Source organism: Aptenodytes patagonicus, chromosome 15 (genome assembly GCF_965638725.1).
Source record: "Aptenodytes patagonicus chromosome 15, bAptPat1.pri.cur, whole genome shotgun sequence".
Taxonomy (NCBI): Eukaryota; Metazoa; Chordata; class Aves; order Sphenisciformes; family Spheniscidae; genus Aptenodytes; species Aptenodytes patagonicus.
In genome coordinates this window covers 16,570,693-16,592,546 of record NC_134963.1, presented here as the reverse complement: position 1 = coordinate 16,592,546, position 21,854 = coordinate 16,570,693, and the positions used below count along the sequence as shown (strand labels likewise).

General features: G+C 53.5%; 1 protein-coding gene across 1 annotated transcript in view; it reads left to right on the top strand.

Moving 5' to 3' along the window:
• The first annotated feature begins 3,236 nt into the window (after window positions 1-3,236).
• RTN4R (reticulon 4 receptor) overlaps window positions 3,237-21,854 on the top strand; it is an 83,959-nt gene continuing 65,341 nt past the window's right edge. The window contains exon 1 of the mRNA XM_076352989.1: window positions 3,237-3,688. Coding sequence (XP_076209104.1) covers window positions 3,667-3,688 — 22 coding nt within the window. The 5' untranslated portion in view covers window positions 3,237-3,666. The remainder of the gene's footprint in view (window positions 3,689-21,854) is intronic.

Genomic DNA, 21,854 nt, shown 5'->3' with positions numbered 1-21,854 from the left:
AGCACACACTGGTTAGGGTGCAGGCATGGATACACCATGGGCAGGGATACAGCTGGAGACTGCCCTTATGCAGAGCAAGTAGAGGGAGCAGGGCATGCAAGGCAAAAGGAGTAGAGAAGGTAAGTGTATGACTAAGCTGGGATGCAATGAGATATGCAGTCTGGAGGTGTGGGAAGGAAGAGAACTGGGGAATCATCCCTGCACCCTTGCACTCTGGAGGGGCAGAAAGACGGTGCTCAGAGGGCCAGATATCCCCCTGCCCTCCCCTGGTGTCATCTCCCATCTCCAGAGGAACGGAGGAGAGGGGCTCAAGGCATTAGGCTATACCTTTACATTTGGACCATTTTAGAGGGTGTCTGGGTGGCTACAGTTCTCCTGGATCATTTTTAGGTGGAATTTCAAAAGGTGGACAACTGCAAGTGAAAACTCTAGCAGGAGAAGGGGGAACTGGAACGGTTGGTGGCTGAGAAGTCTGATGCAGGGGAAGGTGCAGAGTCTGACCAAGGTGAAAAGGTTTACAAGGTGTCGTGGTTTAACCTCAGTCGGCAACTGAGTACCACACAGCCACTCGCTCACTCTCCCCCGCCCCCGGTGGGATGGGGGAGAGAATTGGAAGAGTAGAAGTGAGAAAACTCATGGGTTGAGATAAAAACAGTTTAATAATTGACATAAAATAATAATAACAACAACAATAATAATAATGTAATAATAATAATAATACACAAAGCAAATGATGCACAATGCAATTGCTCACCACCTGCCGACCGATGCCCAGCCAGTCTCCGAGCAGCGGCCTCCCTGGCCAGCTTTCCCCCAGTTTATGTACTGAGCATGACGTCCCATGGTATGGAATGTCCCTTTGGCCAGTTTGGGTCAGCTGTCCTGGCTGTGCCTCCCCCAGCTTCTTGTGCACCTCCAGCCTTCTCCGTCAGTGGAGCATGGGAAGCTGAAAAGCCCTTGACTAGTGTAAGCACTGCTCAGCAACAACTAAAACATTGGTGTGTTATCAACATTGTTCTCATACTAAATCCAAAACACAGCACTGTACCAGCTAGTAGGAAGGAAAATAACTCCATCCCTGCCAAAACCAGGACACAAGGTTTGTAAGGCAAGGTAACTAGGTGATGCATAATTGGATGGGCTTATTTGCACCCCCCTTTGTGATCTGAACCCACAGAGCTTAGCTGAGTAGAAGACAGTACCCCACAGCCCTCATAACTCCCTCTTTATGCTTCTTCCCCAGCCTGGCTCCTGGTGCCACACCATCCTGCCTCTGAGCCAAGCTCTGGAGGTAGCTTCCCCCAGACATTTCGCACGGCTAGTCCTGGCACCAGCACTTGTGCGTGGGCGTTTCTCAAAGCACATCCTGCTTCCAGCTGTTTCTCAGCAAGTCCCCAAAATATAGGCCTTGAAAGACGAGTGTTAATTGCATGAGAACGTGGCTGCATTTGGCAGGCTTTGCCCTGTCCTGAGAAAAGCCAGATTCATGTCTATTCTGCTGGTGGCACTGAAGGTTCCAAAAGATCTGCAGGTGAGGTAGGTCCTGCTCTGACCCCCAGATCCCAACTTGGGGCCCATTCCAGAGCTCTGCCAGCTGCAGCCCTCCTGCTCTGGTCCTGGAAGCTCTGCGTCTCATCCCTGCTCCAGCACGCTGCTTCTATTGATCTACACATATATCCTAACGGCAGACTTTCCCCTGCTCTGCTCTTACACTTCAGTTGCGGATGACCAATAAAAGGTCAGCAAAAGATATCTAGAAGACATCTGGAAGCCATACCTCCCTGGTACCTTTGGACAGCTGAGGCTGTTTGCATAATTAAAGCCCACACTTGGTAAACTACCTCCATCGGGCTCAAATGTCCAGTTAGGCCTTCCTTTGGTTGCATTTCTTTTTTCCATAGATGATTGTGGTGTCAGCATGAAGTACCCCACAGATCTGTGGGTGAGATGAGATGGGTTATTGTACGCAGGAGAAACAGTTTCTTGGATCATCTTGGAACAATGCCTACACAGAAAGAGGCAAACTGGGTAGGCCTTCAAGAGATGTGGTTATGACACAAGCCCTGAGTGCAAGCTGTTCTAGAGATGGTCAATATTAGGGTGACAAGCTGTAACAGAGGAATGAATATTCGATAGCACACCTATGTGTACATAGATATAGATATATACACATATCTGGCAGCAGTTTGAAACCTCTCGCTAGCAGGGACAGAGCCACCATGTCTTCATGTTCAAGATGTTCGGCTTCCTCTGGCACCGTCCTTCCCTCCTCCTTTCCCCACCGAGCAAATATGTTCACTTAATAAAAATCTGTCTTTCTGCTTCCCAGGACAACTGCAGATGGGAGCAGCCTATGCGGTAAGCACTTGTCCGCTCCAGGACAGGGAAGGAGGGAAGCCTGCGGGAGGGCTGAGGAGGATGGGAAAGCCAGCTTCACCCTGCCTCATCCACCACCAGTGTAAACCTCATGCTTTTTGGGTAAACTGAGGTAAGCTGTTGTCCTTCCTGTACCCGGGAGAGTGATCCCAAAAGAGCAGGGGTGGGATGTGGTGAGAGGGCTCAGACATGCAAGAGGGGAGGAAGAGCTCTCTCTTTCGGACTCTACCCAAGGGCCTGTCTTCGCCAGGCTTCCTCCGGGGAATGCAGCAGCTCCGCACCAGCAGAAGCTAAACCTGGCGACGGGGCCTCGCCAGCACAGCGGGAAGAGGCGCTGAGGTTTCAGGTGTCTCTCGCCGCCTCCCCAGAGAGCAGCCCGGCTCCAGGGGACCACAGCAGGGGAAAACCCACCCGCCGAGGCCTCCAGCACCCGGGGCTCCGCTGCCTCCCGCGGGGACTGCCAGGGCCCGGCAGCCCCCGGGGACCCCGAGGCGAGCCGGGCCGCGCCGTGCGGGCGCGGTTGCCGCGGGAGGCGGAGAGGAGCCGGCCGGCCCGATGCCCGCAGCCGCCCGGGCGTCCCTATCCGCGGCTTCCTTTAGGTGGCACCTCTCCTCCAGGAATGAGCCGCCCGGAGCCTCCCGGCCCCTCGCAGCCCTGCCCGGGCCGCGGGCGCGCACCGCGGGGGCTCCGCCGCGGAGCCGCCGCCGCCGCCGCCGTCGGAGCGGCCCCTGCGCGCTCCGTCTGCCCCCGGAGCGGCCCCTCCCTCCATCCATCCCGTGCCCGTCTCCCCCGTCCTCCCTCTCACTCCTCCAGCCAGTAAATCCGATCTAGGCTGATTCCTCTCACGTCAAACCACATGATCCCATAAAACATTCATCGCCTCTCCATCCCTGCGCCCCGCTCGCTCGCTCCCGGGATACAGTGCAGCAGGCTCCGCGCTCCCCGCCGCCGCCGCCGGCTCTGCCGCCGCGGGATCCGCCGCAGCCCCGGCCCCGTGCGTGCGGCGGGCGGGAGGGAGGAAGGAAGGAAGGAAGGACGGAGGGAGGAGGCAGGCAAGCAGGCAGGCAGGCAGGCAGGGAGGGGGAGCCTCGCCTGGATGCTGACTCCAGCTCGGGGGCTGCTCATTCCCCCGATGAGCGAGGGCTCCGGCACAGGGAGAGCCCCCTCCCCGTGCGCCGCCGCTCCGCGCTCGGGCTGAAGTTTTGCACGAGGATCTGCCCCGCTTTCGCAAGGATTGTACCGCTGCCGCTCGACTTTGCGCCTCCAGACGTGCCTTCCCCGACCCCTAAGATGAAGAGGGCGATAGCTGAAGGTAGGTGCGTCTCCGTCCCCCTCCCCACCCCCCCCCCCCCCGCCGGGGCTCCCCCGCTCCCCGGGGGGCGGCAGGGCAGGGCGAGGCGGCCACGTCCCCAACTTCGCACCGCACCGGGAACTTCCCTCGCTGCAACTTTTTTTTTTTCCGCGGAGTCGGCGGGAGCGACCAGGTCCCGCCGCGGGGGAGAGGGGCCGGACCCCGGGGGCTGGGCTGGGCTGGGCTGGGCTGGGCTGAGCGCGGCCGGCGGGGCACGGCGGGAGCCGGGCGCTCGGCCCGGGAGAGGCGGCGGGGAGGGCGCGGGGGGGAGCGGGAGCGCCGCGTCTGCGGGAGCGGAGGAGAGGCGAGGCCGGAGGGGGAGCGAGCACCGGGCTGCGCCCCGGCACGGCACGGCACGGCTCCAGCCGCGGAGCAAGGCAGCGGGATGGAAGGAGAACAGCGGGCTGAGCTCCGCGGGGGGCCGGTCGGCCGCCCCCTGCCTCGTTTCGGGTTTGGGGTGCCCGGGCTCCCCCCGAAGTTGGAGCAGGCAGAGTGCCGCCGGGGGAAGCGGCATCCCGCGCTCTCAAGCCCGCACCCCGCGGGGGGGCACGGAGCTGCTGCCCCGGCGGAGGGGGCCGGAACCGCAGCGCCCGCGGGCAGGGAGAGGGGGTGGGGGCGGCCCGGCTTTCCCCCCGCTCCCAGCCCGGCCGCCGGGGGAGCACCGGCTCCGCTCCCCGAGCCCGGCAGAGGAGCCGCCGGCCGCGCCGGGCCCGGCCGCCTGCGGGTGCCTCCGGCCGGGGAAGTTTGCGGAGGCTCCGGGCGCCCCGGAGGGACGGCGATTACCGGCGTGCGGCGGGTGCGCCCCGCAGCGCCCCTCCCTCGGGGTCTCCCCTGCTTCGTCTCAGCCCGGTGTCCTTTAGCCAGAGGCTGGGAAGAGCTGGGGGTGCAGGGGGGACCCCCACGTCGGCTCGCCCCGCCGGGGGAGAGGCACGCAGCACGCTGCGAGGCCGGCCTGGCACAGCCGGATCCTCGGGCTGAAAATAGCCCTTTTTCATCTGCTTTGGCGGCCCTGGCGATAGTCTTTGCTTCCCGGCTCCCGGTGTGGAGGGATGGGGCTGGGTCTGTGTTGGCAGCAGCAGCCAGGGGCTGCGGCTGCTGGTGGAGCTGCCCCGCTGTACAGTCGTGGCTTGGCCGTTTGCAGTCGCTCCGGGTGAAACCCGAAATAAAGACCTACATTTGGAGGAAGACATGCTCTCACACTGCGGGTTCAGACCACTTGGAGAAGCATGTGCCACCCAGGTGTGTTTGCTGGAAGCCCAGCCCACGGGTTGCAATTTTTAACTCGAGTGATCAACCCATTGTAGGAGCTCCGCTGCTGTCCAGGCTGCTGGTCAAGGGAGCGTTTGGCATGTGGAGCCTCTTGCTGCACGGAGTCTCTTCCCGTGTGTGCCATCTCCAGCTTGCTTCCTGTTCCCATCAGTGACACAAAGATAATCTTTCTTTTTTTTTTTTTTTTCCTCTTTCTTTCTTTCTTTCTTTTGATTTTGGAGGGCACTCTGGCTGATTTATTTGTGATGATCAAAGGACATATCCAAGCTCTGATCCAAATGGCACACTGCCTTCTTTAGACAGTTTGTATCGTTTTTAAATCTGAAACGGCCAATTTATTCCTCTTTGGGAAACACCTTGGGAGCAGGCTGCAGCGACGGCTTCTCCTGCGGGCCCTTAGCGGATACCAATATTTCAGCATCCATTTAGCTACGTGCTGCACTGATAGCCTGGTGCATGGGTTACCCACTGATTTGAACCCAGGGGTTGCGTGCTTGTGCACAGACTCCTGTGGTGCGGGCTGTTTGTCTACCGTGATGCTGTAGGACGGCTGTCAGCTGTGCAGAGCAGTATCCAGGTGATGGGTGTGGTACAGGCACCCAGGATAGCCTTCTCCCCCGCCATTCGCGATCCTGCTGCAGCGCAGCACTTTCTCTACGCTGTGACATTCCCGGCTGCTACCGGCATAATGTGAAACAACACAGAGGATAATGAAATATAAAAACTCTGTTACAATGCCTTTATTTATAGAACAAGGCTTTGAGGGGTTTGGGTTTGATTTTTTTTTTTCCCTGCAGTTTATGAATTGCTCCCGTGCGAGGCTGGGTAGCCTGGATTGCTGGTAGGTGTGACTGTAAATTCCTTATGAACCTTGGGAGATTATGTGTAGATGAGTGACCATCCTACTGTATCTGGACCACATTTCCCACTGTGGGCTGCCAGGATACTTCAAGTGCCTTGTAAGCCAGAAATAGCCACCAGGGGCAGTTCGACAGGCAGAGCTTTCACTTGGTGTTCTCAGCACTTACTGCCTTATTAACACAATTTATTTGCATTGAAAGAGGTCTTTCCATGCTTATTCTTTTATAAAATTTATTTTTTAAAAAAACAAACACAAACCCCTGTAAGATGAGAACATACACCAAGCTCAGAGACCACTTACTCACTGATGTGAGAGCAGCTTTTTCTTTTTCTTGAGAGAAAACACCATTCATCAGTATATTATTCTGTATTTCCTTTCTGTATGTTCATTTTGTATCAAGGGGCTGCAGCATTTCCTGGGCTTGGTCCCCCCTTCCCCACCAGGCAGCACATACCTCAGACCTATATTCTGTGGGACCACCAAAGGGTGTGTTTGGAGAGGTTTTCTAAAGAGGAGGGTCAGGGCAAAAAGGTGGAGGTGCCGTTGCACTGCTCCGTGCCTGGGTGTTGTATCAGTGCAGATGTTGTTGTGTCCCTGCTGGTTCTGTGATGTTTTCCCCACTAAGAGCGCTAGAGAAAGCTGGTCCAGAAAATAAGTTAATTAGAAGCGGCGAGAAAGCCGCCGCTGCTCTCTCCACTGCTGTGGCTTGTGGGCAGCATGTGCCTGTGCTGCTCGCCACCAGCACGGGGAGCATGGCAGTCCTGTCTTAACAAGCCAGGTCCTTCATTAATTACCTCCATCCCATGTTCAGGTGCTCTGGGCTTTGCTTGAGTAAAAAAAACTCCTGGGAGCCTATGCTGTTCATAAGTGCGAAGGTCGGTAGTGGGAAGGAGCAAGGGGAGGAAGGGGACAGGGAAAATCAGTTGAGCCAGAGCCTCAGCACAAAGGACAAGGAAGATTGCAAAGAGCTGAGCTCTAATCTCTGCTCTGAGCCTGCACACGGCTGCTGTGCCAGTTGCTCACGCAGCTCAGTCCTGCCATGCTGCAGGGTGCATCCTGGTGGAGAGGCTGAAGCTGCAGTCCCAGTGCAGGATTCACCCTGCACATCCAGCTGGAGGCGGAACCGAAGGGAGAAGAAAGGACTTGGTCTAATTAGGTGTGCATTCTCTTCCCCTTGGATTTGCAATGCTTTCTGCTGCTGTCACCTTCATTAAGACATATCTCTGAGTGCCAAGCTCTTCTTTTGATGTTCCTAAAGAGGTTTAGTTTTATGCAGGAGGCACGCACACAGTGGGAGTATCCTGTAACACTGCAAAGAGGTGTCGTAAGAGGCAGCATCACAGTATGGTGCCTGCAAAGGCTGGGAATTGCACTAGGGTTTCTCCCTCCTGTCCATGCGGAAAGCTTTGTGCTGTATCCTAGACCCAGATGGATCTGTCTGGGATTTGTGAGTAACAGGGTTTCAGGGCTTCTCCATCACAGACACACACAGAGGTGTGGGAGGGAGGAGGGAGGCTTATGATCTACAAAGCCCAGCCTCTCCTCCCCTTTCATGCCTGTGGTTGCAACTCCTGGAGGTTTCCAGAGACTGAGGGAAAGGGAGACAATTGTACTGAAAAGTCATAATCAGCTAAAAGAAGCAAAGGGTGGATCCTTCCATGTTTGCACAGAGATGCCAAAGCAATTCATACAGACTTTGATAAATGTGCAAACTCACCTCAGCCTGCGCTGGTGTCTTATTACGGCTATCAGGACACGCGGCAGCTTGAGTTTTGGGTGATAATCATAATAATGATTATCCATTATGGTGCTGTTCAGTGATGTTATGTAGACTCAGAGCAGAGTGGCGTCAAAGTGACACAGATATTTCCTGTGGTGTGTGTGCAGCATGCATGGAAAGGCCCTGCCTGTACGTAAGGCAGAACACATCTGCATGTGGTGTTGCACAGACTCTGTCCATATTTACTTTGCTTTTAGAGAGGTCCTGGAAGTCAGGGCTTCTGGAGTCTGGTCTTGGCCCTGCTTCTGACTTCTTTGTATCCTTGACCAGGTCAACGAGCCTTTCTGTGATTTAGTTTCAGCTTTTCCAGCTCTAACGCTGGGAGAGTGATGCTGAGTTGTCTCCTGAGGGACCCCAAATATGCTTAAAGGTCAGTCCAGAGCTAAAACGTGGAGGTCTGTGCAATTGCAGATCACTTCTTTAGCAGTGACACAGTGTCAGGTGACAAGACCAATGATATTCTCCTTAGGGGTGTTGCTGCATCAACAGCAGGTTTGTCTCTCTGGCCTGGCCTGCCTTCCTCACAACCTTTGCGTTGTAGCTTGGAGCTGATCAATACCACCAGCAGATTTTGCAGTATTTATTGTTCCTCTCAAGTCTCTGCTCCTGGAATCAGGGGATTAGAAAAGTACTTGAGTTTTATTTTGTAGCCTTCCTGGTTGTCAAGAAAAGCAGAAGCATTACACAAGCATGTGCAAAACATTGAGGAAGTTGGAAGCAAGAAAGTACTCCAGTGCTGTGATTTTTAGTGCAGTTTCTTGGTAGCTCAGTAGTATGAGACATCAGGCTGACGGCTGGCAAGTAGGAGGCTGCAACCCTTCTTCCCCAGCCAGCCAGCAGTGTTAGGGTCCTCTCTGCATAGGTCAGGCAAGGCAGGGCTTACAGAATATTTGCTTTCATAAAATCATAGAATAGTTTGGAAGAGATATCTGGAGGTATCTAATCTACCTCTTGCTCAAAGCACAGCTAATTTCAAAGCTAGATCAGGTTGCTCAGGGGCTTGTCCTGTCAAGGATGGATGTCATCTCCAAGGATGGAGATATCCTCTCCTCCTCCATAGCTCAGACTTCTTGGCCTGTCTGGCCAAGGCTGCTCAAGCCCTTTGTCGCCTGGCCTGGGTCAGGACCATGAGTGGCCCATGTCCCTTTGGCATGGTCGGGGTACCTCTTGTCCGTCACTAGGCATGGCAGTGGTGGAGCAGGAGTGATGGTGCACGTAGTGCCTAGGTCCATGCTTGATGGGAGTAAGTGGTTGTTCCTGTGAGTTCAGGAGCAGGTGTTGAGGGGGATAGCAAGGAGGACCTGAGAGTGGGGGTCACAGTCAGGGTCCCTGGCAGGGACACTCAAGAAGGCAGCAGACACTTCCAGACATTTCTGTCTTGCGCCCGTGTGTTTGCTTTTCTGACTGCATTTGGGGATGAAGCCCTTGGACGTATTTTCTGTATACTGGTTGCAGCTCTCCCAGCATGGTGTCCCACATCAGTGTTAGTCAAAGCAGAGTTTCCCAGAAACTCTTTAGTCCTCAAACGCACCCTGTGCTGGAAGCCTTTCCTGGACACCATGCAGTGGCAGACACCTCTCTGAGGACATGGTTTAGCATGGCCAAATCCCAGAATCCTGGAGGTGCTGGTGGGACGGGCCTTCTGGAGGGTCCAGACTCCCACCCTGAGCAGGGCTATTGCTAACGTCAGGTCAGGTCTGCTGTGGCTTTCTCTAGGCAAGCTTTGGAAACCTCCAGTGATGGAGAGTTGCTGGCCTTTCCCAGCACTGGAGCTGATTAAAAAGCTTTTCCTAATGTCTGAACTGAACCTCCCAAACTGCAGTTCTTGACCACGGCTCCTTGCTGTGTCATCTGGCCTCACAAAGGTGTGTTTGGCTCTGTCATCCTTATAACTGCCTTTGAGTAGCTTTGGGCTGCAATGAGATTGCCCCTTCACCTCCTCTTTGCCAGACCCAACCATCCTAACTCCCTCCACCTGACCTTGTAGGACATATGCTGTAGGCTTCTGGCCATCTAGCTCACCCTCCACTGGACCTTTTTGGTTTCCCCACGTTAATTTTGGACTCGGGCAACCACAACTGGACACAGCGTTCGAGGTGCAGCCTCCCCAGTCCTGAGCGGAGAGGGGCAGTAACTGCCCCCACTCCACACTCTTCTTTGCACAGCCCAGGATGTAGTTGCTGTATCCATAGTAAGAGCAACCGTTTGCTCATATTCACCTTGGTGTTCACCATAGCTCCCAGGCCATTTACAGCAGGCTGCTGCTCACAGTTTGCAGGCTGGTATTGATGCATGGGGTTATTCTGCCCCAGGTGCAGAACTTTATGCACTTCTTGTACCAAGTGAGTACTTCTTAATACTGTTCCTCTTTCACTCATTCAAAAAGCTTGGACATTTAGGTAAACAGATGCCTACCTGCAAATGAATTTGTTTCTCTGCCGTACTGAAGTGTTATTTAGCAGTGGGTCAGAAACATTTGAAGAAGTCCAGGGTTCCCATCCTGCACTTGGCTTCTCCAAATCACCATGCTGAATGGTTGTTCCCCGTGCTGCTGCCCAGGTTCCAGTCCAGACAGCTAAGGAGAAGCTAGTCCTTGACGTGGGTTGCCTTCTTCCTTCCACCATCAACATCCTTAAGTGATCAAAGTCCTTTTGCCAAATGATACTTGTTTTGCTGTTTACTTCCTGGAGTTTACTCAGAAAAACTTTCTTGTCCTGCATTTCTGCACTTTATCCAAGGAGCTCTCCATGAAGGTCTGGAGAGCCTTTATTGTCAGCTCTGCTTTGATCCCCATCCACAGCTGCAATTCCACATGGAGATGAAAAAAGGCCCAGAGAAAGCGAATGCAAATACACCAGTAGAGTGAGGTTCACTGCCTGGATGGGAGTTTCCAGCCCATCACAGCTTTGCTCCATCTCGTGGGACTTCGACACATTCCCTCAGACGGCTCTTTGAATCTTGTTGCCTTTTTAACAGTTGTGCTTTCTTTTATCTCTCTGTGTTGCACCTTCCGCTGGAAACAAAGGAATGTTTGCATTCAAATTTGATGCTTTCTTTTCTTCCCTGAGTGCACCGGATAATTATAGAGCCTTGCATGGACTTGTACTAATTGATCAGTTATTAGTGATAATTATAATTTGCATGACGGTTTAGGAAGAAGGGGCACTTCTACAGAGAAGTGATGCTCTAAGATAACAGTTCAGAATTGCTTGCTGGTCAGATCATCTCCTGTGTGCTGCTCAGTGGGGAAATGGGTTAACTTTTTTTGTTGTTGTTGTTAAGAACAAATCTTTTGCAAGAACCATCTGGCTGCTAAATTCTTCTCCTGAAGCTGTGCAGTTTGCTGGGAGTTCATTTGTGTCTTCAGCTACTAAAGAGAAAGTAAAAGTGACTGATTAGTCTAAGACTGGAACCATTCACATCAAAGTGACGGATTTTGTGAGCTGGATTTGGGAAAGTGTTTAAAACTGGTGTGTTTTCATTAAATTTTGAAGACTGTGGGCAGAACTATGCTCTCAGCACTCCAGCACAGCTCTCAACTCTGTACCCTGCGTTGTTATGTCAGAGTGAATTGTGTGGCTGTTAAAATTTGTGTGTGCTTGTTTGATGACTTTAAATACTGATTTTAATTGTGCGTCTTTCTTAAGGCTGTGAGTGATGATCAGAGCCACGTACAATACCCCATGTGCATAACACAGCAACGTGCGCAGGGAAGAGATGTGAACTCAGTCTGACTCTTAAGCAGAAGGGAGGAGGGAGAGGAAAGGAAAAAAATCTTTGGAGGCCCCAAATTCAGCTTTCCCTGCTTCCAGGCACCACGGGGGGCTTTGTCAGAGACGTGCCATCAGCTGCCGGGCAAGTTGGGATTTCAGAAGCCTTTTGCGAGTGCTGGTGTCAGCTACATACCCTCCTCTGACAAAAGGCATCTTTTGAAATCCTAAGAGCAAATACTGAGTTTGTTAACATTGTATTTGTCTCTGCAGAGAAAAATGATCACCTGAAAGCCACTGGGACCTTCAGGACTTGCGCATCTCGACAGCATCAGCATGTTTCTGGGGGCGGTGGGAAGTTGCAGCGCGAGCAGCTGGGGAGCAAAACCGTCTCCCTGGGCGCAGGTCCCTTCCCAAGCGCACGCGTCCAGCATGGATCTGGCTGTGATTAATGCTTTCCATGCCTGTGCAAACATGGTTAGCGTTGGCTTTACACTAGAGGGCTGTCTGTCCCTTTCCCTTCAGAGAAAAGGCACGAGTCTGTGCGCTGGGAACGCTCTTGTCGTTCACAGTATCCACACAATTTGACAGTGGCCTGTTTTGTCAGGTGGGTAATGTGATGCCGGCTTGTATTTACTGCTCACCGCCTCTCTTCGTGCTGCACAAGAACATCTGTGTCCTGGTCTGGCGGGCACTTTGAAGCTGTTTGTCTCAGGTGAAGTGAAGCCTTTCTGGGTTTATTGCCGGGCACTCTGTCCTCCTGCACAGGTCAGCAGCGTTTTTGCAAGAACTGGCAGGCTTCAAACTGGTGGTAGTCTTCTCCTCCTGTTTGTTCAGGCCACTTTTGCTGTCAGGTGTAATAGCACCGAGTGTTAGGGCAGGGGCTCGCTCTGGGTTTCCAGGAGTGTGGCATTTTCTGCTGCTGCCCTGTGCTTGTGAGGAGCTACAGCCCTGAACATTTGCACATCCAGTTCTGCAAGCTGTGGAGTGCACCCAGGCAGGAGGTGCTTTGGAAATCGCTACCCTGGGGGCAGGAGGAGGGTCTTCAGTGTCCTAGGGCTGAAAAAGATTTGGCAGCTTTCGTTTCATAAGCTCAGGTGGGATGGCTTCCTCTGGCTCTTCGGCTAACAGCAGGGCTGGGACCTCTGTGGGGACCTTGGCCACCACAAAGGCCAATTGCTTCGGGTCCACACAGGCACTCATCTCACAGGCCTGTTTAATTCTGTCCCCACTCACCTTTGTCTAGACTGGCTTTAACCCTGGTGAAGATGGAACTAGCTGAGGTTTGCCTCCGCTTAACAAACTTGGTTTGAATTCAGACCTTTCCTTAAAGCGTTATGGCTGCCTGGAGAGACGCAACCGCAAACACAAGCCCCTCAGTGACTTCCAAGTGCATTGTGCCAGCTGCGTTCGGGGCATTTGTTTCCGTTCCTGGATGCCTGTGCAGTCAATGTTTGGCTTGGTTTGGGCAGAAGCGATGTTAATTGAGAGCAGCCAAGTCCCTTGGCCTTTGCTAACAAGGGTCTGCTTCAGCGAGCAGGGCTGGAGGTAGGGGGGGATGCGGTGAGGTGGCCGGGAGCCAGCGGAGGGGAGGCACTGGTGGGAGGGAGAGGGGTGCTGGGCACGGTCTGGGGCTGCGTCCTGCACACACTGAAGTCCAGACGTTGGTTCTTTGTCAGCAGCTGATTTATCAAGTTCAGGGACTTCTCTCCCTCCCTCTTTTCTCAATTTGCAGCTAATATATCCTGAAGGGAGGGGGGAATTAATAATGGTAATTACAGCAGCTCAGTCCTGAGCAGTAGCATTAACCACATGCATAGTGATGGATGGTGGGAGACTGCTCTGCCACGAGGAAGCTGGACGTGGAGATGGCCTCTTGGACCTGCTCTCCATCCACCACCCGTGGGCTGGGACAGCAGCTGCTGCCAGATGTGAGGCAGGAGGGGGATCGGCAGTGGGAGCAGGCTGACATCTGCTGTCACCTGAACTCAGGGCAGGGATGTCCCTGGGCTGAGCATCAGAGATGAGCCTGTTTGCTGCTCAGGTGTCACCTGCTGCAGGCAGGCATTGCCTTGCTGTCTCTGCTCCTGGCCCCGTCACCTGCTGCGGGAGAGCATTGCCTGACTCCTACTGTCATGCAACTGCCTTGCCTTTTTGCTCTGGCCCTGCTCCTCTGTCTAACACCCCTCTGCAGACCTTGCCCTGGGGTCTCCATGGAGCATGTAAAGATCTGCAGAGCAGCCCAGCTCTTTCCAGAGACCAACAGCAGTGCATGACCAGCGTGGGATTTCAGTGTGAGAAGGCAGCGTGCTGGTGCTGCCTTTCCCTGCCCATGGTGTGGGACGTTCCCTGCCCACGCACCCAGCCAGGCTGGTGTGCAGGGTAGTTTGGGAAGTCCCTGGGGAGCTGCCCAGGCTGGACTGGTGGGCTGCATCGCTCCATCCCAGCCCCTGCTCCCTCCACATTTGCACTCCTCTGTGGAGACCGACAGCTGCCGAATCCCTCGCTTGGCTGGTTCAATTTCAGTCTACAAAATGAATTTTAGGCCCTCTGGGTAAGACAGCAAAGGGATTCTGACCGCCAAGCCTGTCTGGGCATTATGGGGGTGTCAGCTCTTGCAGGCTTTGACGTGTCATCTTTAAGCCTCAATTTCTGACATCGTGCGGTGAAGTGAGACTTCAGCTGGGGCTTGGAAGCAGAGCCTGGCCGAGGGCCTGTGGCTTGCACCTAAGACTGGAAGAGGTAACATCTTTGGGTTTGATGTTACCCACAAGACAGATGAGCCATCTCTCCTGGTCTTTTTAGGAAGGGCCATTTCTAACACAACATGCTGTTTGCTGCTGGGGCACTGGCTGTGCTCCAAGGGAAATGCGGTGTCTGGACATTGGGCAGCGGTTATTTAAACGGTGTCCCCCCAGGTCAGCGAGCACTATTCTGGTTTTCCCGAGGCTGCATCCTCTCCTGTGTGCAGCGAAGGGTGGTCCCAAGCCCTGGGAAGAGGCTCTGTGTGGGGCTGGGGTTGCTGCCGGCGCTTGAGCACTGCGCCTGCTCGGGCTCCGTTTTCCTGCTCGACGAGTGGTGTTGTGTCTGAATAATGGGGCCTTTTTCTCCCAGGTTGGAAGGGAGCACCAAGGGAGCAGCACAGCCAAAGAGAGACATTTATGTGAGTGGCAAAATCAATGAATCTGAGCTGCCTCCTGGGAACCAGCCCAGAAGAGACTGACTTTACTTGGCCATGGCTTTCCAGTGGGAAATGCTCTTCTTTTGCTGTATTTATTTTTGGCTTTCCTAGTGTTTTGCTAGGCTTACAATTAATCCTAAGCTTCTGGGTGGCCAGCTGGGCTGCGGGGACAAAGTCTTCTTCAAAGCAGTTTGCTTGGTCATTTCCTGGGGACCTTGGATTTACGAGGAGCTTGAGAGAGCTTGACCTGGGTCCACCTGGGGCATGCGCACACGCTGCTTTTGATGGAGAAGAGGTATCTGTGGCTGCAGCCTGCACGGGGAAGGGGGTGGAGAAGCCACTTGGCACTCTCCCATCAGATGGACAGGGAATTTGCTCTCCCCTGGGAGAGGTGGCAGCCAGTATGTTGCTGCTGGGAGCTGGCACGTGGGGAGGGGACCAACTGTGTGTCGCTGCGTGCATGAATTGGTGGCAAGTTAGCATGGTGCATGTTGCATGGGTGTTAGAGCTGGGCTTGCCCCTCACCCAGGTGCACCTGGCATGTTTTTATTGTCATGAGGATCCCCCAGAACAGACTTTGCCTGCTCCAGCCTTGCTACCTGTGTAGCATTATGTGAAATGTCTCGGGATTGCGCTGTGATGGATGGGCTGCAGGGCTGGCAGGCATTGAGAGGAGTTGTGCTGGGCTCCCTGGGACCCTCTCCACTGCACAGTCTCTGTCTCCAGTCAGTGCTGGAGGGGGATCCCAACCCTCTGACGTATTCAGTGCCTGCCTTCTGAGCTTGTTTTATTGGCAAACACCCAGAGGGTGCCAGCCAAGGCAGCTCTCTGTGTGCTGTGGACTCATTTCCCTGCCTGCACCCTCTCCCCTCCTCTTGCTGCAGCTGAGATGGACCCTCTGGAAGTGTTTGAACTGTGTTGGTTTTGGCTGGGTTTCTGAGCCTTTCTAGTGTGCTCATCTCTTCCTAAAATGAAAGCTTCACTGCTGCTCATCTGAGCATGACTCCCTTGCCATGCACGTTTGTGCCCTGTTTCTCGCTCATAAAGCCACCCCGTAAGGCATGGGCTCAATGGGGGAAAACTGCTGATGTCAAAACTCCTAAAAAGCCCAGTGATGAGTTTGGGGTTTGCTCCGCTCACTGTGTGCCGGTGGGAGATGGGCATAGTTGAGTTTAGGCATCTGCTGCTGTCTGCTGCAATGCAGACAACGTACGGACCAGCAAGTGGAGCACGGGGTCGCCTGGCCAGGGCGCGAGGTCCAGCTCTGCTGGTCACCTGCTGTCAGGCAAATGATTTAGTGTGTGACATACAGAGGCCACGGGCCAGCGGCTCCCACTGCCCCTGTGTGTGACCGAGGCACGCAGCCCCTCCTGATAAATCCTCGTCAGCATATCGTTGTCTTTCTCTCCAGAGAGGAGGGTGACAGTCGTTATGTCTGCCTCTCCCCTGCCTGTCCCCACATCCCCTGTGTTCAGAAGAGACTGAGTGCAGACTGAACATCCCCAGGGGAGGAGATTGGGCAAACTGATGGCCTGCAGTACTGCAGGTACTGGGTCCAGTTGCTCTGAACCTGGGGAATGCAGCGCTGGCCTGCTAAAAAAGACATGTGAGCTCTCCCTGCATGCAGGGCTGGGGCAGAGCAGGCATTTACTGCTCTCTCTAAAACTGAGAGATCCTGTGAATTAAAGGAATGAACCTGACACTTGGCACCAGGAGACGTGGGAAGTGATAATGGGAGACAGGGCTATAATGGCACAGGAATCTCTCAGTATGATGGGAGCTAAATGACGTGGTAAGGAAAATTGCACCTCGTTGTGAGTGTCAAAATCAACGGAGAGGAAAAGGAGATGAACAGTGTTTGCAAGTGCACCCCAACAGCTCCTGTAAAAAAGCCTTGACCCACCTTTGGCTCAGGCTGGAGTCTGCCTGCCAGAGCAGCTCGCATGATCCCCAGCTCCCCCCTCCTGCTTCCCCCAAACCTCTCATGCTTGGGAAGGATGAGGTGATCGGCAAGATCAATCATTCAGGCCAAGTGCACACTCGTGCAGCCTTGCAGGGGTCCTCCAGGCCTTTCTGGATTGTGAGGCTTTATGCATGGTTGTAAGACCAAAATGCCCATCGCGGAGTGTGGACGTGCCTGGATGCATGATGTGCGCACATGTGCACGCATGTGGAGCTATGCGAGCAGAGGCCATACGTGTGTTTGGACAAGCAAGCAGGGCATGGTGAGTGCTGCACGAGCGGCTGCCTTTGTTTCTATCATGGGACAGGGGTGAAAATGATCATGGGATGAGCACACGGCTTGTGAAGGGGAAGGGCCTGCAGCTTGTTTGTCACCCAAAAGAGACAGGAAAATCAGAGCCACGGAACAAAAATAATGAAATAAATGGTTATGCTGAATACAGGCTAATGACGGGCTCCACCAAGCATCTGGGCAGCGGTCAGCACTGCTATCTGTTGCAGGGGCTGAGCCCCTGATGGTTTTGGAGCTGATGAGGCAAGAGGCTCAGCACTGAGAAAAGCATAGCGGTGTTCCCTGTCCTCACCCGCACGCTGGGCTCCAGGGGAGCTGGGAGCCTGGTGCACATCTCGGTGTGGGGCTCTGGCAGCCAGAATGGGAGCATGTGTGAAGGGGGATAAAAACTGGATGAGGAGAAAATGGAAGGTCTGTATGTAAATCAGTGGTGCTTCCTCCCTTGGAGAACCATAGTTCCTTCCACCCCCTTCTCTCCAAAAAGACCTAAATTACTGAGGACACAAAGAGAGTTTGACATGAAGAGAGCTCAAAGGGGCTGGAGATACCTGATGTCAAAGGGAGATGGAAAAGATGGGCCAGCATATAGGAGAAAGCACAGTGACAAATGGCACAGGGAGGATAGCTTGGCTGTTGCTTCTGATACAACAGCCAGATGGCAACACACTGAAAAGCGTAGGAGGAGAGTGTTTCGTTTGCAGGAGAGTCCTCCAGAGCTGCCTCCCACAAGGTCTTGCTGAAAGTCCATGGAAGGTGCAGCAAGGGCCACGTATTTATATTTTCAGGAAAACATCCAGCAACACCAACCTGCAGGCTCTCCCGCTTCTGGCAGGGATGGAGGAGAGCTGAGGCTACGAGACAGCCCTGCTGCCTGCAGGAATGCAAAGAGGGGTCATCACCAGTGCCCACCAGAGTAGCTCCTTCTTGAAAACCAGCAGCTGGTGCCACCAGCCTCGGCATTGACCCTGTTGTCTCCTCACCCAACAGTTCTGGGTGCAGGTGCATCCTCACGACCTGCTCCCTCTCAAGCATTGCCACCTTGGTTTCTTGCTTCAGAGGAGCTTGCTAAGGAGATGAGAGAGTGGGTTATTCTTCAAAGCATAACACCAACATCTGGAGGAGCAGCAACAAGGCTTGGGAAACAAAAGGCGGTAGGTAAAGATGAATATTGAATACACATTTAGCAATGGTGGATATGCATTGCTCAGCGTTACCGAAGGACTGACGCTGAGCTACATGGCATTGCTGAGCTGGGAAACAGGGTGGTCCTGTGCCCACACTTCAGGGGAGGCTCTCTGTTTCTCCCACCATGTGTGCTGCCAAAGAGTTTCTCCCTGTGTTTTAGTAGCTTGTGGCTGAGCCTGAGCCCTCTCCCACAGAGAGCCCTCCCTGACTGCTGCTTTGCTTCAGCATAGCTGAAGCCAACCCTTCCCTGTCGGGTGATTCACTCGCGGCTTGTTCATTTGAATTTGTAACAGTCCTTCTGCACACACTATAAAGAGTATTTAATGTGCAGCATTTTGCTGAGCCTGTAGCCTTTGGAGCTTTTTGTGGAGACCCTTTGTGGCCTCCCTGGACACGTTATTGGAGCAATACAGTCCCAGGCACACTGTTGAAAGCAGATGTTATGCTAGTTAATACAGAAGTGCCTCCATTGCTTCTTCCCAGGATGCATCCAGTCCTGGCTGCTCCTCAGATGGGATAATGGAGGTAATGCTAGCTTCCTCCTCAGTGCCCTGGGCTGCTCTACAGATGCGTGGCCAAAACTTCGTCCCCTCCACTGCTTGTGGTCCTTTGGTTTGTTCTCTCTTAGAACTAAAGGCCACTGTGGAGAAGTTGCAATGTGCTACCCGAAAGGGTTCCTCAGCCCTGGTGGGCACAAGGGTGTTTGTGCTCCCTGTGCAGCAGGTTGGCAGCAGTTCATCCTCAATGGCTGTCTGGCTCTTCAGAGCAGCACCGGGAAATATGCAAATTTAACCTTTGAATTTACTGTGCTGTTCTTTTCCTGGGAAATGTCACTCAGGGCATCAAGCTGGGAATGCCTGGTCTCGGGAGGGGAGTGGGCATAAGTGGCATATGCTCTGTCTCTGGGGATGCATCCGGCCGGCCCACAGCATGGGGCGCTGGGTGCCCCAGGGAATCTTTAGGCACCCCCTGTGAGCAGGAGCGCCCATGCTCTGGAAGCGCTGGGAGCTCACGTGCTCTGCCTTTCTGTCAGCAGAAGCCGCCCCGAACCGATGTGATGTGATGGGTGGAACATGTTTTGGTGACTTGAGCTGGCTCCTGAGTGAGGTAGGGAGGATTATGTCCCCTTCGCCGGGTGTTGGGCGGGGGAGCTGTCAGCAGTGACACATCTCACAGCGGCGAGAGCAGCTCGTGGGAGCCAGTGCCTGTGCCAGAGAGGGCTCCTCTGCCTCAGGGGGAGGGGAGCGCTTGCAAGGTTGGATCCAGACGATGCTGCTGCGGCAGGAGGGAGCTCCCCGTTCGGTTGAATGTGCAGCAGACAAAGAGCTGAAGGGAATCCCAGCTGTCAAAGTTAGCAGTGACTGATAGGACTGTTCTAGCTCGGACCAGAGACTAAGATGGAGTTTACAGGCTGCCCCTGGGAGGTACCTATGGAACAAAAAAAAGGTGTGATTACAGTGTGGGCAGGAGTGACTGTGCAATAAGATGGATTTCAGCACAGGTGAATAACCAAAGACTGTGTCAACATCCCTGGAGGGCTTTGCCCTGGTTGCTGGACCGTATATGCCAAAGCCTTTCCTGCCACAATAGCTCTGTTGCTTTTATGAGCTTCTGTCAGCATGGATATGCCTATCTGCAGCTTTTCCACCATACCTATGTGGTCTGTGCCAGGTTCAGGCATGGCTTTGGGGAGGCAGAATACACCTGAAGAGCACTGTGAATGGCTCTGGTTGTGTGGCCCTGGTGCAGAGTGTTCCCTGCAGCTTTTTGCAGAGTTATTACAGTTGCCAGTACAGATCTGTCTTTGTTTAGGACAAATGCTTCAGGGTCAGCAGAGCAGGAACTCTCAAAGAACAAGCCAAGGTGTGCAGCTGGGCTCTCCTCCAGGACCCTCCGATAACAGCCAGCGTGGGCAGCTCCAGGCTAGCAAGACCCTGAGATAACAGAGCAGAGTGCAGCCTGCCTTCACAAGCGTCCCTAAAAATAGCAAGGCAGGATGTCCATGTGATGGGTTTCAACAGGAAAATAGATTCATTTCCCAGCTCCCAGAGGGGTTTTTGGAAACAGCAGAGAGTAAATAAGGGTTTTGAAAGTGATGACAAATACCTTGGAGGTGCCCTTCCAAGCAGCCTTAACTGTTTGAAATTACACTCACATCTCCAGTGGCTCTGAGAAGGGGAGCATGAGGCCCTGAAGATCTCCAGATTACTGGGCTCTTATTTGCTTGGGTGCTAATTAAGAGAATGTCAAAGCTCTGCTATGTATTCTGCAACTCTGTAAATTCAGATAAGAGCTATTACAAACCCATCACAAGGTGTATTAAAATCTCCTTAATTAGTAAACAATAAACACAGCAGTCTCTGGGAGAAGGGCTGTGAGCACTGGAGAGGAACACAGGACAGGGATGGACACCAAGTCATGGAGCAATGAGATGAGGTGGGGAGGATGCTGCCCACTCAGTCCTCATCCCCCAGGAGCAAGGCAGTGCAGCAAAGGGAGTCGTGTCAGGCTCCGCACGGGAAAACTGCTGGTCTCACAGCTGATAGCTGAGGGCTCAAGCTACTGCCAGAGCCCTTGGTTTTGCCAGACGTTTCCCTGTGGCTGCTTGGGGACTGAAAAAACATCACAGTCTTTGTCTTGGCAACGTAGATGGAAAGCTCAGAGCAGTGCAGGGATGGGTTTCCCTGTCCTGTGCAACCTGAGAGCGTATGGCTGATGGTGGGTGTTACCCAAGGGACACTGGTTCAAGCCCCTGCGGCAAGAAGAGGGCCCTGTACCAGACGTATCCAGAAGAGACAGCTTGCCCCAAGGCTACGCAGGCATTCTGGACTGAAAGATGCTGGATTATTTACACGAAGAAGAGTGGCTCCAAATGGAGATGGAGATTAGAGTGTTATCACCTCACAGCTATGGCTTGCATGGAGCATGCTTCTGACCCCGCTGGCTAACTGGGATCTCAACTGGCCCAAAGCTTGGATGAGTGCCTTGACCACTGGGGCAACTTTGGACTTTGCATGCTCCTTGACCAGAAGTACCTTCCTCTTCCAGAGACACCCCTTCCTGATCAAGTTTTCTTGAAACTAACACTAATATATGGAGCTTCCACCATATTCACATTTTCTGATGAAAAATCGCCTCTCAGAAGGGGAGTCCTCACTTGCCTGAAGAGAAAGGACGCTGGGGTTTGAGCTGCAGGTGTGGTTAATACACAGATGCAAGAAGGAGGTGGGTTCCTGGGTGGGGAACTCAAGTCCTGAGTTGTGGTGGGTTTATGTCCCTGGAACGGTATGCAGAGAATTGTCCTATTGCAGATGGACCAGTTCAAGGAAATCCCATGGGTGGTTCTTTCAGGGAACTTAGGTCCTGAGAACAGGGTCTTTATCATCTGCTTGTCCTCTGGGAGCTGGCAAGGAAGGTCCACAGGCTTTCTAGTGACATGGAGCAGTTTCCTCTCCTTTGTCTCCAAATCTTTTTGCAATAGCTCACTGAGGAATATTTCCATTTCAGGAAGCATTTCCTCTCCCAGATCTGGATGCTGTGCTGGTGTCACCCACTTCTGTGATATGCTGCCTCTGGAGACATAGCATTTCATTTCACATTACTATGCCCGTACCTTGGGAAGAAGTGTCAGAACAAGACAGACCTACTCCTCTGCCCCTCTTCTCCATGTTCCTCTTCTACCAGATGGGCTGGGCTTTCCTGGTCTCCACTGTCTTTAGGACATTAAGGGCAATAGCTAAGAGGGACATAGCATTACTACTGGGTGGGAGTGAAGTCAGTAAAAGGACTGACTTTTACTAAAGCTTTTACTTTTACTAAAAGCTATCTCAATTCATGTGTTGGCACTGATGGAGCAGTTTCTTCAGGAGGAAGAAGGCAGTTGTGT